Genomic DNA, 14,583 nt, shown 5'->3' on the forward strand with positions numbered 1-14,583 from the left:
TTTCAACAATAACATAAGAAAGAATCACAATGCGTTACTCATTCTTGACAATGCACCATACCACAAAATTCCATCTAATGTAAGCAACATCAGGGTGGAATTTCTTCCTCCTCAATGCATTGAATATCTTTAGACTTTGGATGCAGGAATTATCAAAAGTTTTACAGCCCTATTGTGCTGTATCAAGGTGGTATCTAGTGAAAAAAAAGTTATTCAGCAGATCAATGATGGGAATTCTGTTGTCAGTTTGTAGTTACAGGATGCTCTGTTCTACATCAAAGTTGCATGGGACAAAGTTTCAGCTACTAGAATTACGAACTGCTAGTCCACACCAGAATCACTACTGGAGCTGATTCATCTGAGGAAGACCAATCAGTCCAAGCATTAGAAGATACTCTAAGGAACAACTCTCACAGCAGAACAACTCATAGCGGTAGACCAAGAAGAGCCAGTATTTCAAAAAATTTCCACTACAACATTGTTGACTTAATGATACTGCCAGAAAGTTCAAGTGAGAGTGAAAATGAAAGTGAAATACTTGAACTAGTGCATCAGAAGATCACTGCTACTACAGAAGCTGAAGAGTGCATAGATTGCTTGCATGGTTATTCTGAAAATTATTCTTACTTAATGAAAAGATATGATCATCTCACTTGCCATTCATTCAGCTACTTCAGCTCACAGTGACATCCGTAAAGTTCAGTCCAAAATTAATTTTTTTAAAGGATTTAATGTGCAGGTACAGTGCTTTATGTGTAAGAGGTACATTATACTGCATTGAAATCATTTTTCAGATATGAATAAATGTACTTGACTGCACTTATAACTGATAAAATTTACATGTAACATGTGTCACAATATTGTACGAATACAAAATACATATATAAATTAAATGCTGAATTAATACAATTCCAGAAAATCCTTGTACAATATATCACTACGTAGCATAAGTATTCAAATTAGTGTTTTAAAACATCACCTCCATTTAACAACACCCTTTTTATTGCGCCAACTACGCTCCGAACAAACAATGGTGTTATAACAAAGGATAACTGAATATGTAAAGCACTGTTATTCATGTTATTCATAATGGTTATGGATGAAATAGTGAAGGAGACAAAAGTAAAATATGGGGGAGGAGGAGCTGAAGGTAATGAAGTTTGCAGATGATATTGTGGTATGGAGAACAAACTGCGAGGAAGTACAAGGGCAACTGGACATGTTGGATGAAAGTTTTGAAAATTGTGGAATGAAAATCAGTATGGAAAAGAGTAAGACAATGGTGTACACTAAAGGAGAAAGGGGAAGGATAGAAATCATAAAAATAAAGGGACAAAACTCTTACACTCCCGAGGTGATGAAATTAAACAAAAAAACAAAAACATGATGCTCATCTCCCGTAAGCAGAGCTTGGCTCCATAACCATAGCGCATTAACATGTATGGCCACTCTGCTCGGTGTGAAAGTGTATACCTTCTTAACTCTTGGCATGCAGTGGATCTTGCAAGAAAACAGTCTGTAAAGGTTAGGAAGTTAGCTATTGAAATCTTACAAAACTAGATGATCAGAAAAAGGTTTCTGTACCACACAATTTTCTGACACTGAAAGTGTGAAAAATCTTACAAGAGTTGGGTGACCTCATATAAAATGGGCAGTGGCAATTATTCAAACAGTGATGGCTTGTATCCACTGAAGTCCTAGCCTGAAGCAGTCATTATTACCACCAATTTAGATATTTCATTATGCTGCATATGACTGTTGCCCTGGGTACTTAATGAAGACCTTGATTTATACCACTGGAGTACTGGACCGACCCTAATGCTACAACTGAAGAAGCAGAGGGAACTGAAATAAAGAGGCTCCTACACAGTGGTATGATACCAATTGCTGCAGCAAGAGTAACTTCACAAATGAGAAAACACTCACCATTAAAGAGAGTTTTAATCATCAAATGATAAGGTGTTCACTTCAAGTACTTGAGAAGCTAATAGTTCACATCATTTTTGTGAAAAAAGGTATTGAAAAAACACTGCCCAAGTGTATGTGGAAATTGTCCTGGGCCCTCTGGTGAGAGACAGTATTTATGGCTAGACTAGATAAACAAACAGCATTACCAGGAAATAATTATCAACCAATAGTCAGATGTTGAATACTTTCCATCCTGTATAAACCTCATTCAAGGTTAAATTCATACTAAGTATGATTTCTTATATAAGTCACAGTGTTCTCCCCAGAAATTTACGTCAGCTGGGTGGCAGGAATGAGTAGCCAGGCAAGAAATACTACATAAAAAATGAATATGCAAAAATTTCAATTTATTTCCCTCAGGGTAATATCCGACAGGCAAACATTATCTGCAAAATATAACTACAGTACAACCCCGATTTTGTGTAACCTCGATTTAGCGTAAAGCAACATTCAACGGAAGAAATTTCAAGTCCCGAATGTTATTCCATAAGAGCAATGCAATTTTATATTTGATTTGATGTAATTCACAATAAGGCAAAACATGCATTTAGTGTTTAGGAAATGTTAAAATTCTTAAATATTTATTTCTATTAGTTTTGGTTATGGGACATTAAGAACCTACGAAAAGAGACATCATAAGGTTGCTAAGGATGATTCAAGGCAGAAGAGGAATTTAGAGCGTGGGCAATTAAGGCTAAAGTGAAATGTCATATTCAGATACAAATCCGAATGCGGCCGCTGTAGTACAGTAGAAGAGAATCCCTTTTTTAACGACAATGTTATTATGTCCTTTGAAAATTCCTATATTCAACTGTGCAATATAAATAATACTACACCCCTATTCTCACATACAGCCTGGAAACTGCTAAATTAACAAGAAAGGACAACTCAAAACCCAAAGCAGCATAAATGAAGTTCCTACGCACAATGATCCAGAAAACCAGGAGGGATAAAATCAGGAATGAAAAAGTCAGAGAAGACGTAGGACTAGAAGATTCCTTACTCCAGAAGATCCAAAAGGCAAGACTGAAGTAGTTTGGTCATGTGAAACGAATGAGTGCCAACAGGTCAGCAAGAAAGGAGTATGAAAGAGAAATCAGGGGAAAGAGACCAGTGGGCAGACCTAAAGAAAAATGGACAGACTTAGTGAAGAAGGATGTAGAGGAGAGAGGTCAGGATTGAGAGCGGATTGTGAACGAAGAATGGTTCGTGGAGAGAAAAAAATGGAAGGGGCTCGTATACCATACCTGGGAAACTGGAGTTGGTCAACGATGATGATGATAATGATCTGTGCAATATTCTTCGGTTACAATGAGAAGCCTTTTACTGATTCATCTGTTATTAAGGACAAATTTAGGAGAGTTTTTATCTGCTATCAATATACATACACTCTACCCCAGCGTTTATATCGAAGGTGATCAATCATATTCTGTATCGATTCCTCGCTACGCATGAGCGTGTCGATCTTGAATGAGCCAGAGCTCTCCTCACAACTCTGACTGGTATAAACAAACATCGGGAGAATATGTTTCCACAATAAGTGCAATGACAGCAGTTGTTGACTCCTTATAAATAAAGGCTGAAGTAAACGATTGCTTTATTTTAATACTGGGTACTGAAATAACATCAGAATGTGATATACTTCTCCTTCTCAAGATACAACAGTGTGCATAAGTGATTTCATAGGTTAGGTTATGTTCTTTTGCATCTTGTTAAATTTCAGAAAGGCTGTTCCCATGTAAATTTACATTGAAAAGGTTATCATTATTCTACAGGCAGCTTGAAATATGTTTTCTTAATACGTGCGTGGTAAACCTAGGTTAGGTGACGCTTTTTGAAATATGAAAATGTTTGCCACAAGCCTCTGGATGATGCTATTACAATTTCTCAGAATGAAACTGAATATAGGTGTTCAGAATATTGGAATTAGAAAATACGTGTTAATGAGTAAGCCGCTGCTTGGAAAACATCCGCGAAAATGTTTAAACAAGCCAATTGCTGTTTCATACCGATTTTAATGTGTTTTTGTGCTAGTATGGTATCTTTCGTGACTTTTACGGAAAACCATGCATAACGTTATAAGAATAACCTTAAACCGGAGCAGTTTTGCAATCACAGACAAAAATCCGTCAAAAGGAAGAGTTAACCACAGACTCACCATTATCAGCAATAATAGCGAATATATTCCTTAACAACATTGAAAACTACTGTATTTCTTAACCAACTACGAGATATTATTATTATTACAATTTGTTTTACGTCGCACCGACACAAATAGGTCTTATGGCGACGATGGGCTAGGAATGGTCTAGGAGTGGGAAGGAAGCGGCCGTGGCCTTAATTAAGGTACAACCCCAGCATTTGCCTGGTGTGAAAATGGGAAACCACGCATCTTCAGGGCTGCCGACAGTGGGGCTCAAACCCACTATCTCCCGGATACAAACTCACAGCTGCATGCCCCTAACTGCACGGCCAACTTGCCCGGTACCAAGAGATGTAGAGGGAGACAAAGTTTTAAGAGGTGGGCAACTACACTGACCGGCAAAATTAATGGATCACTTGAATTTTCTAAGGAAAAAGCATGTTAAATTGTGAAACATTTGTTTTATTATTTACACTGATCATTTTCATAAAAAATTATGTAAGTAATGTTATCCATCTGTTATTGTTAGGGCATACCCAAGCATTTATTTATTTTCAAAGAAGAATTTGAGCCAAAGCTAGTTACAGTGCAATACAGGTTTCTTGCTTAGATAGCAGGAGCAGTTTAACACAGGAGTAATATTCAGCACAAACCGTACAAAGTTGTAACTACAGTACAGTGTGTAGGGCATCCGGCTTCATGGCTAAATGGTTAGCGTGCTGGCCTTTGGTCACAGGGGTTCCAGGTTCGATCCTCAGCAGGGTCAGGAATTTTAACCATAATCGGTTAATTTCGCTAGCACAGGGACGGAGGGTATGTGTCGTTTTCATCATCATTTCATCCTCATCACGACACGCAGGTCGCCCACGAGCGTCAAATCGAAAGATCTGCATCTGGCAAGCCAAACTTGTCCTCGGACACTCCCGGCACGAAAAGCCATATGCCATTTCCCTTCAGAGTGTAGGGTAGATATCTTCTTGTTTTATTGCTGTCACTGTGTAAATAATGTATGACAGTAAAATTTATGTTAATACAGGCAAAGATCTCTGGAAAAGGTGTGCTTTCTACTGAAACTTCAATTTAAGGTAAACCCCCATTAAAGGTTAAAAATATCAGGTCCCTGTAAAAACATTAAATAGGGGTTCTATTGTATTTTGCTGTTATTACCATGAATAAGACACAGCAGAGTATTTTAAACTCCTAGTGTTTTATGGCTTTTTTTTTTTTTTTTTTTTTTTTTACAAGTTGCTTTATGTCGCACCAACACAGATAGGTCTTTTGGCGATGATGGGATAGGAAAGGGCAAGGAGTGGGAAGGTAAGGTACAGCACCAGCATTTGCCTGGTGTGAAAATGGGAAACCATGGAAAACCATCTTGACAGCAGGCTCGACTATTACTCATTCATATTCGTGCAACCGAGCTCGATAATTGCAGTCGCTTAAGTGCAGCCAGTATCCGGTAATCGGGAGATAGCGGGTTTGAACCCTACTGTCGGCAGCCCTGAAAATGGTTTTCCGTAGTTTCCCATTTTCACACCAGGCAAATGCTGGGGCTGAAAACTTAATTAAGGCCATGGCCGCTTCCTTCCAACTCCTAGCTCTTTCCTGTCCCATCGTCGTGAAAAGACCTAACTATGTCGGAGCGACGTAGAAGAAAAGAAGACTCGTGTAACACCGGAGCTTACCACTCCGTTGCTGTGGAGTGCCATACCGGTTTGTGACGTCATGCAGAATCAAATGCTCACATTCGATTCCACATTAATCCAGACACTGCTCGAGCATTACACTACGTGACAATCAATCTGAACATTTAACCTCCTATGTAACTGAGGCAATTAGGCTGATATAATGAAGATTTATCATGTAAATAAACAGTTTTACAGTGTATACATTTTAATTTGGAACACCCAGTGATTCAAATATGTATGAACATTAGGTAACTAGCAATTTCCTAGGTTATGTTAGCTGGGCGGCCTGTAAAAATGGGAGGGCCCATCAAAAAGGTCTTAAGGAGAACACTGAGTCATAACTATAAATAATTAAACTCCGATTAATCAAAACGAAGGAAATATGTGTACAAATTAGAGCTTGCAATTTATTATACAACCTACCAGAAGTTTCTTCAGAGTTTGCTTCAAAATTTGATACTATTAAAAAAACAAAATCAAAACAAAACTTACTGGTATATCCGCAAGTAGGCCTACAATGACACTGCACACCCAATTGAACAGAAGCATGAAGAAGTAATCCGCAGGTCTGCCATCGAATACTCCTGAAAAATAAAACAAGTGATATATGACTTCTCTAATAAATGAAAATATTACTGTAAGCTTATCTAAAGAAATAAAAATATGACTTCAAAAGTTAAATCCATGGGGCCCAGAGTTTTCTGTGTCCAGCTCCATGGTTTAATAGTTAAGAGGCCTTATGGCGACAATCGAATAGGAAAGGCCTAGAGTTGGGAAGGAAGCGGCCGTGGCCTTAATTAAGGTGGGAAAATGGGAAACCACGGAAAACCATCTTCAGGGCTGCCGGCAGTGGGATTCGAACCCACTATCTCCCAGATGCAAGCTTACAGCTGTGCTCCCCTAACCGCATGGCCAACTCGCCCAGTAGAACTGTAATGTACACATGTGATTGTTTATCCGCACTGTCAATATTATTACAGTATTTGATTTTTACCTTGTTTTATATGTACATGTTTCGGGAGCCTTAACTCCCTTCATCAGCGTTACAACATCAAAATCAACCTTCCCCGAATCTTGAGAACTAACATCATACCATATTTACATTAAACATTTGTGTTATATAATATTAACTTTTTCCGATATATATATATACATATACTGTTCTTTTCTTGATATTGTCTGTTATAATGTATCACGTAACATTTTATGGGACACTTTGAAACACTCTTGAACAGTTCACTATTCCTCCTATATTTTACATTCTTATAAATACGTATCATCACTGTTACAAAAGATTAACATCAGATAAAATTATGACAATTGGGACTAAGAGTGATAACACTATGCCACAATTCAGCTGTGTCAAAAAATCCTGATAAAATTATTTAATACAGTACAGCTGTCTATAAGAAAGTTTCTGATGATCCAAAATGCTTGCAGAAGTTTTCATAGATATGTGGAATGGCCCCTTTGGCACTAACCAACAAACCAAATAGTTATGGCAGATATAATAATTTTTCTTTATAATATTCTACTGTTGACTCACTGCCTCTTACCTGAAGGAAAAATTATAATTATGACCCAACACAGTCATCAAACCAGAGGCACTTCATACCTCTGAACCCCTGGTAACTAGCAGAAGGTCACAAATATATATTTTTTTTACAATTTGCTTTACAACACACCGATACAGATAGGTCTTATGATGACAACGGGACAGGAATGGGAAGGAAATGGCCGTAGCCTCAAGGTCACAAATTAAAAACAATGAAAAACATAAGACGAAAATTCTCAGAAAAATCCTAGGACCAAAACATGAAAATGGAATCTACAGATACAATTAGAAAAAAGGCAATTAAAATTCTACAGACACCCACACAGATTGGATAACAATAGGCTGACAAAGAAACCTCCAAACCTAGCATTATCCCTGGGAAAAAAAAAAAATACAACAAAAGGTTAGTGGAAATATTACTGAAGAAACCATTCAAGATAGATCAAAATTTAGAAGCTTAGTAAGTAAAAATAAATTTGCACAGAAACCTACAAGAAAATATACAAGATGGACAGAACACAGAAAGACACTCAGAGAACAAATGCAGAAATATGGGAAGAAAAGAAGAAACATTGTAATGAATAAGTTCAAACACACTCCTTAGTTGGTCATAACCTATTATTATCATCACACAAAAGTGCTAGTGAGATGATTTTGTGCAGTCCCCAATGAACACATGCGTGAAAGGACAGTGACTGGGTATGGGTGGTAGGGGTACACAGCCCAATTGCTCGTCCGCTCACCAATATCTGTGATTTGTTTTAAATATTATCATTTAGACTTTCACGGCCCGTGTAACTATTCATGATGTATATTTTGGGCTTATGCCGTGTAATTAATTGTAAACACACTCTACGCGTTTCAAAAGGAACCTTGCCTTTCTTCATCAGGAGACAACAGAGAAACAACGTATTAAAGGTTGCTAGGAGAAAGCAGCAAGGAACTTGAAATGGTGCCCTAAGATGTAAAAGAGACACCATTTTAGCCCCATGCTAGAAACAACAAATAGTAACAATAAAGCATTACTCTCTAATGGTTCTGATAATAAGTAGCCATGATTCACTGAGATTGTAACCTGTATTGCGGTTGAAATTATCTGGGTGTTTACATATTTCAACCGCCTCCCTGATAATTCTTTGGCGATATTGCTTTATACGGGCAAGGAGATCCACTTCTTGGAACAAGACATCATGACCAGGTGTTAAGGCATGATCAGCAACAGCTGACTTATCAGGTTGGTTGAGTGATACATTTGGTATTTCTTTGATGCGAGTACACACGGTTCTCGAAGTCTGCCCAATATAAACTTGCCACAAGTTATAGTAGAGCTTTGATCTCAAAGGTTCTGAAATCGACACATAATTGGACGTCTGTTAAGGAAAAAAGATGCAAAAGGAACTGCTTACCTACCTTACATACATAACACGATGGATCATATTGCTAAAATCTTACGTAGGTACCATGTACGAACTGTTTTTGGAACATCAATTAAAATTAGGCAACTCCTGCGACCAACTAAGGATAGCTTGCCTAAATTGCAACAACCTGGTATCTACAGAGTTGTAAGGATAACATGTTTCTGGGCAGGGTGATGGTGAGAATCTGACTACCAGGGCCAGGAGGATTTGTAAAGTGTCAGCTCTACAAGAGGAAATTAACACCTTGAGAACCACCTTTGAGAGCAACGGTTACAGCAGAGCTTTGTTCTCAAGCGTTCTGAAATCGACACATAATCGGACGTCTGTTAAGGAAAAAGATGCAAAAGGAACTGCTTACCTACCTTACATACATAACACAACAGATCGTATTGCTAAAATCTTACGTAGGTACCATGTACGAACTGTTTTTGGAACATCAATTAAGATTAGGCAACTCCTGCGACCAACTAAGGATAGTTTGCCTAAATTGCAACAACCTGGTATCTACAGAGTTCCCTGTACTTGTGGCAAGGTTTATATTGGGCAGACTTCGAGAACCGTGTATACTTGCATCAAAGAACATACCAGATGTATCACTCAACCAACCTGATAAATGAGCTGTTGCTGATCATGCCTTAACACCTGGTCATGATGTCTTGTTCCAAGAAGTGGATGTTCTTGCCCGTATAAAGCAATATTGCCCAAGAATTATCAGGGAGGCGGTTGAAATACGTAAACACCCAGATAATTTCAACCGCGATACAGGTTACAACCTCAGTAAATCATGGCTACTTATTATCAGAACCATTAGAGAGTAATGCTTTGCTGTTACCATTCATTGTCTCTAGCATGGGGCTAAAATGGCATCCCTTTTACATCTTAGGGCACCATTTCAAGTTCCTTGTTGCTTTCTCCTAGCAAACTTTAATACATCATTTCATTTCTCTGTTGTCCCCTGATGAAGAAAGACAAGGTTCATTTTGAAACTCATAGAGTGTTTTTATAATTAATTGCATGGCATAAGCCCAAAATATACCTCATTAACTGTTTTAAATACTTCAGGATAAGTATCAAGATTGTCCTGTCAGAGCCTCAGAATTTTTAGATTATATGTATCTCTCTCTGTTCAGTTACTGGATGCAAAACTAATAAATATACTAGGAAGTAGTTGCCCGATCCCATTAGAAAAAAACTGGGTGGATGATGTTAGGTGGTTTGGCACAAATGAGAACTACATAAAGACTTATTTTGCTCACTGCATACAAATGCCACAGGTAAGAAATCTCCTGTATTCAATGCAAACAATTGCATTGGAGTAAAGATAATTGCCTATTCATATTCCAAACTATTTAGAAGTAATCAACAATTTCTCATTTTGAAGCTTTTTTTTCACAAATTGGTTTATGTCGCACTGATGCAGATAGGTCTTATGGCGACGATGGGACAGGAAAGGGCTACGAGTGGGAAGGAAGTGCTCGTGGCTGCAATTAAGGTACAGCCCCAGAATTCACCGGGTGTGAAAATGGGAAACCATCTTCAGGGCTGCCAATAATGGGGTTCAAACCCACTATCTCCCGAATACTGGATACTGGCTGCACTTAAGCGACCGCAGCTATCGAGCTCGGTTTGAAGCTTTTTATAGGTGGGTTGACATGATGTGAGTGTACTCTCATGATGCACAATCACTACTTGCTCGCTACTTGCATCGTGTCAACAGGTGACGAGTCTTTTTGTCTAGGGTTATGCGAAATGAGTACACTCGGACCGTGCCCAACTTTTTACTTGCAAGTGCTGTGTGAGTGAAGATTCTGCATTAGTACAGATTGTGGGGGAAAATGAATACTCCTGGCAGGGTGTTGATGAAATCAATAAGAAAATTAAGAACATTTGTTCTGCATACAGAGAGCAAATTGTGAAATTTAAAAAATTCAGTGAAGAGAGACACATAACCTAAAGAAATGTATTTGAGACCTGGGTAGAATTTCTATGATGAGGAAAGTTGTTGTGGAGTGTTTTATGTGTATATCTTTTTAAAGAATGCTCAACTGTGTGATGTGGAATGTTGTAGAATGTAGAATATTTTATTCATATTCCATTTCACTACCTAACCTGTATGGTGTAAAATATTTTTGTAGTATGTTTTATTTGTATTCACTTTGTCCACTTTGTAACTACTAGATTGCAAATGATTTTTCTGAAAAAGCTGGAACAGTCCAGAAAGGTTGTGATGCAGACTTTTAGAACAGGGTGTGTTGGCCTTTGTCAGTTGTGGATTCTAGAAATATGTCCTTATATATTCTGGAAAATGGAAGGTTCGCGATTTGTGTCTGTATATGTTTGAGAAGAATGTATAAACATTGCAACCGGATTGAGAGTTGTGATTGGTGAATCTGGGTGGTGATATGCAAACTCCTGCGTTCTGATTGGTCGCTCAATAGTCGCTCCAAGGCCGAGTTTTCCCTTTTTAAAGGGAGAGAGGCAGCTTTTCGTCGTCTGTCTTTGGGCTGTCTGTCGTTATCTCGTCTGTCCGAAGTCTGACGTCGTCAGCGACTCCTCGCTCCCAGGATGGGCTACCTCGCAGTAAGCACTCTTGATTTCAGTTCCACCTTAAATTATATTTAATGTTCGCTTGCATTTTCATATAGGAGTTTGCCCTAAAACCAACCAGACTCGCCACTCAATTACTTCAGATGCCTTAGCTTTTCAGCTGAGCTTGCCTGTTTGTTTTCGAAGCATTCCCCTTTCTTTGTTTTGCTAAACCTGTAATTTGTAGTTTAATGTTTCCCTCGGGGTTTGCCTCTAGTAACTCCGTGTCACTTGATGCACGCTAGTTTTTCCGCTGCTCTGCATCAGAAGTGTTTTTGGTGTGGGACCAAGTTGAACTGGCCTCTGCGCCAAGTTTAGATATTTCTGATTTCCCCCTATTTCAATTATGTTTCTCAGATGTTTTATTAAGCGTGTTTTCCTTTCATTCTATTTGTAATTGTATTTGGTGTGCCTAGCTACCTTCTGTATCATATTGTAGAACTAAGGTTATGCTGAAATGTTTTGGTTCTTGTCAAACAACATCTAATCTTGTTTTCGTAAATTATGTTGACTGGATTGTTGGATAGATGAAATTTGTGCAGAACTCACCTTGTAAAAGTTATTTTGAAAATAACATTTGAAAACGAGATATCACCATTTGATTTTTCTCGAAACCCGCAACCTTCGCTTTCCTATGACCTTTGGTAGGTTTCCAGTCTGCGTTCCTTGTTTATTGTTGTCAAGTTGTCCAACCTGATCTTGTTCGTGTTGTATTAAGCGCAGTTCATTTGATGTTTACGGTATGTCTAGGGTGTAAGGTATAGTGTAATTTGATTTATTTTCCTCCCTTTTAACTGTGTATCTGTGTAACCGCCCAGTACCGGTTACAGTACTCAATTACAGTACTCAACGATAATTCAAAGGTCTGACATCACTGACATGTTCTCGAAGTGGACATCTGTGAGTGTCCGATGAATTTGAAATGTGCTTTCATTCTTGGAAAATTTGCTGACGCACCTAATGAACTGTGCCTTAAAATCCACTTCCATGTCCATGTTTTCCTCTTCCTATAACTTTTCTCAACCTCTTTTCTCAGTGGAGCCTCAATATTGCGAATCACCTCAGGAGCTAAATTTTATTTAGAGTTATTGAAATTTCGAGATATAGAGAGCATTCTGAGCATGTATAGCACATACGTGAATCATATGTATCTACAGGCTTATGCTGAATCAACAGTACTTAAAAATATACAAACAAACTTCTGCTTGAAACTATCTTCTGGTGAAGAACTCGTGGTTTCAGAAATGGGATAGCCACAAGAAAACGAGATACAGCTGGGATGGTCAGTATAGAACAGTGATAGACCTTATCGTCATAGATAGACCAAGTGGATAAAAAGTGCATGATGTAAAAGTGATACCTAGTGAGAGCCTTGATAGTGACCAAAGAGTCACCAAACCTATTATTAAAGCAAACAAGAAGAAAAAACCAAGAATTAAAGACTGGAAATCGAAAGATCTGGAAGTCAAACAGCTATTTCAAGAGGAAATCAGAGCTAAAATACCAGTAACAGACACATAGAAAGGTAATGAAGAATGGAATGATTTTAAGGCAAGCCTGGTTGGTAGCATGGATAAAATATGTGGAAGAACAAGCAGAAGAGTTAGAGAGAAAAGAACATCTTGGTGGAATGATAAAGGGAAAGAAGCCAAAATGAAAAGGAATAAAGCCAAAGAAGCTCTTGATGTGGCTAAGTCTGACAGAAGAATCAACAGCGAACAAATAGACAACAATAAATTGGAGAAGATGGTGAAAGAATATAGATATAGGAAGTTGGAAGTCAAGAGAATTGTATGGGAAGAAAAAGAGAAAAGTTGGGAAGAATTTACAACTAAACTGAAAAAAGACAGTAAAGGGAATATGAAAATTATATATGGAATAGTAAAAAGTAAAAGATCAGACAAAGAAGCAATTACAGCTCTGGAGATGGCAGATGGGAATATAGTTCGCAATATGAAAGATATCAGGGATACAATGGGACAGTATTTTAACAAGCTCCTAAATAGTGTTAAGGAGATCTCTGATGAGGATGTCGGACAGAAAACAAGAGGAAGATATCCCAATTAAATCATGGACAGAAGTAGAGCAAGCTCTCCATAAGATGAGAAGTGGTAAGTCAGCAGGAGCTGATGAAGTTACAGCTGACATGATTAAAGCTGCTAGCCCACCAGGAATACACTGGCTGTATGGAGTTCTCAGAACAATATGGAAGGATAACAAAATACCGGAACATTGGACAAAAGGCATGACAGTTCCTATCTTTAAGAAAGGGAGTAGAAGGAAAAGTGAAAATTACAGAGGCATTACCCTCCTATCACATGGCCTTAAAATTATGGAGAAGATCACTGAAGCCACAGTAAGGGATATACTAGAACCTATCTTAGAAGAGGAACAACATGGCATTAGGGCTGGAAGAAGCACAACAGATCTGATATTTATTTTGAGGGTGATGGCAAAGAAACACTGGGAAAGAGGAAAAGACCTAATTACAGTATTGTGCTTATGGACCTTGAAAAGGCATATGATAATGTTCCTAGATCAACTATTTGGGAAAGTCTTAGAAAACTTGGTGTACCCGAGTAACTTATTAGGAAGATCCAAATGCTATATACTAATTGCAAAAGCTGTATCAGTATTGGAGATGGTCACTCTGAACGGTTCAATACAACCAAAGGAGTACAATAGGGAAGTGCCTTATCACCTCTTGTATTCATAGCAATTATGGATACCATTTTAAAGGAACTAAAAGGAAAAAATAATAAAGATCTTGAGGCTCTGGTGTTTGCAGACAATGTGGCAATATGGGATACAACAGAGGAGGGAATGCAAATAATCTGAATGAATGGTGTAAGAAGTTTGATGATTATGGAATGAAATCAAAAACAGTAGCATTGAAAATCTGCAGACACAACACAGAATGCAACATAAAAATACAGGATCACCAAGTTGAAGTAGTACACCAGTTCAGATATTTACGAAGCGTAATGGCTAGTAATAATAGAGCAGAGATAGAAATAACAAACAGAGTAACCAAAGGCTCTAACTTTTACAGTATCGTTAGACACCTACTATGGGATGAGAAGGTCCCACAAAGAACAAAAATGATCCTGTACAAGTCATATTTCATTCCCATCCTTACATATTCTCTGGAAATCTGCACACTAACATCAAAGGATTGTAGTAGGATTCAAGCCTGTGAAATGAAATTTCTTAGCACTGCCCTCC

The 14,583-nt window shown here is 38.1% G+C and overlaps 1 protein-coding gene across 1 annotated transcript in view; it reads right to left on the minus strand.

The window, feature by feature from the left end:
- The window catches only part of Der-1 (derlin-1), a 63,967-nt gene that overhangs the window by 39,500 nt on the left and 9,884 nt on the right, over positions 1–14,583 (minus strand). Inside the window, exon 4 of the mRNA XM_067149893.2 lies at positions 6,292–6,383. Coding sequence (XP_067005994.2) covers positions 6,292–6,383 — 92 coding nt within the window. The remainder of the gene's footprint in view (positions 1–6,291; positions 6,384–14,583) is intronic.

The sequence above is a fragment of the Anabrus simplex genome, chromosome 6, assembly GCF_040414725.1.
Source record: "Anabrus simplex isolate iqAnaSimp1 chromosome 6, ASM4041472v1, whole genome shotgun sequence".
Classification (NCBI taxonomy): domain Eukaryota; kingdom Metazoa; phylum Arthropoda; class Insecta; order Orthoptera; family Tettigoniidae; genus Anabrus; species Anabrus simplex.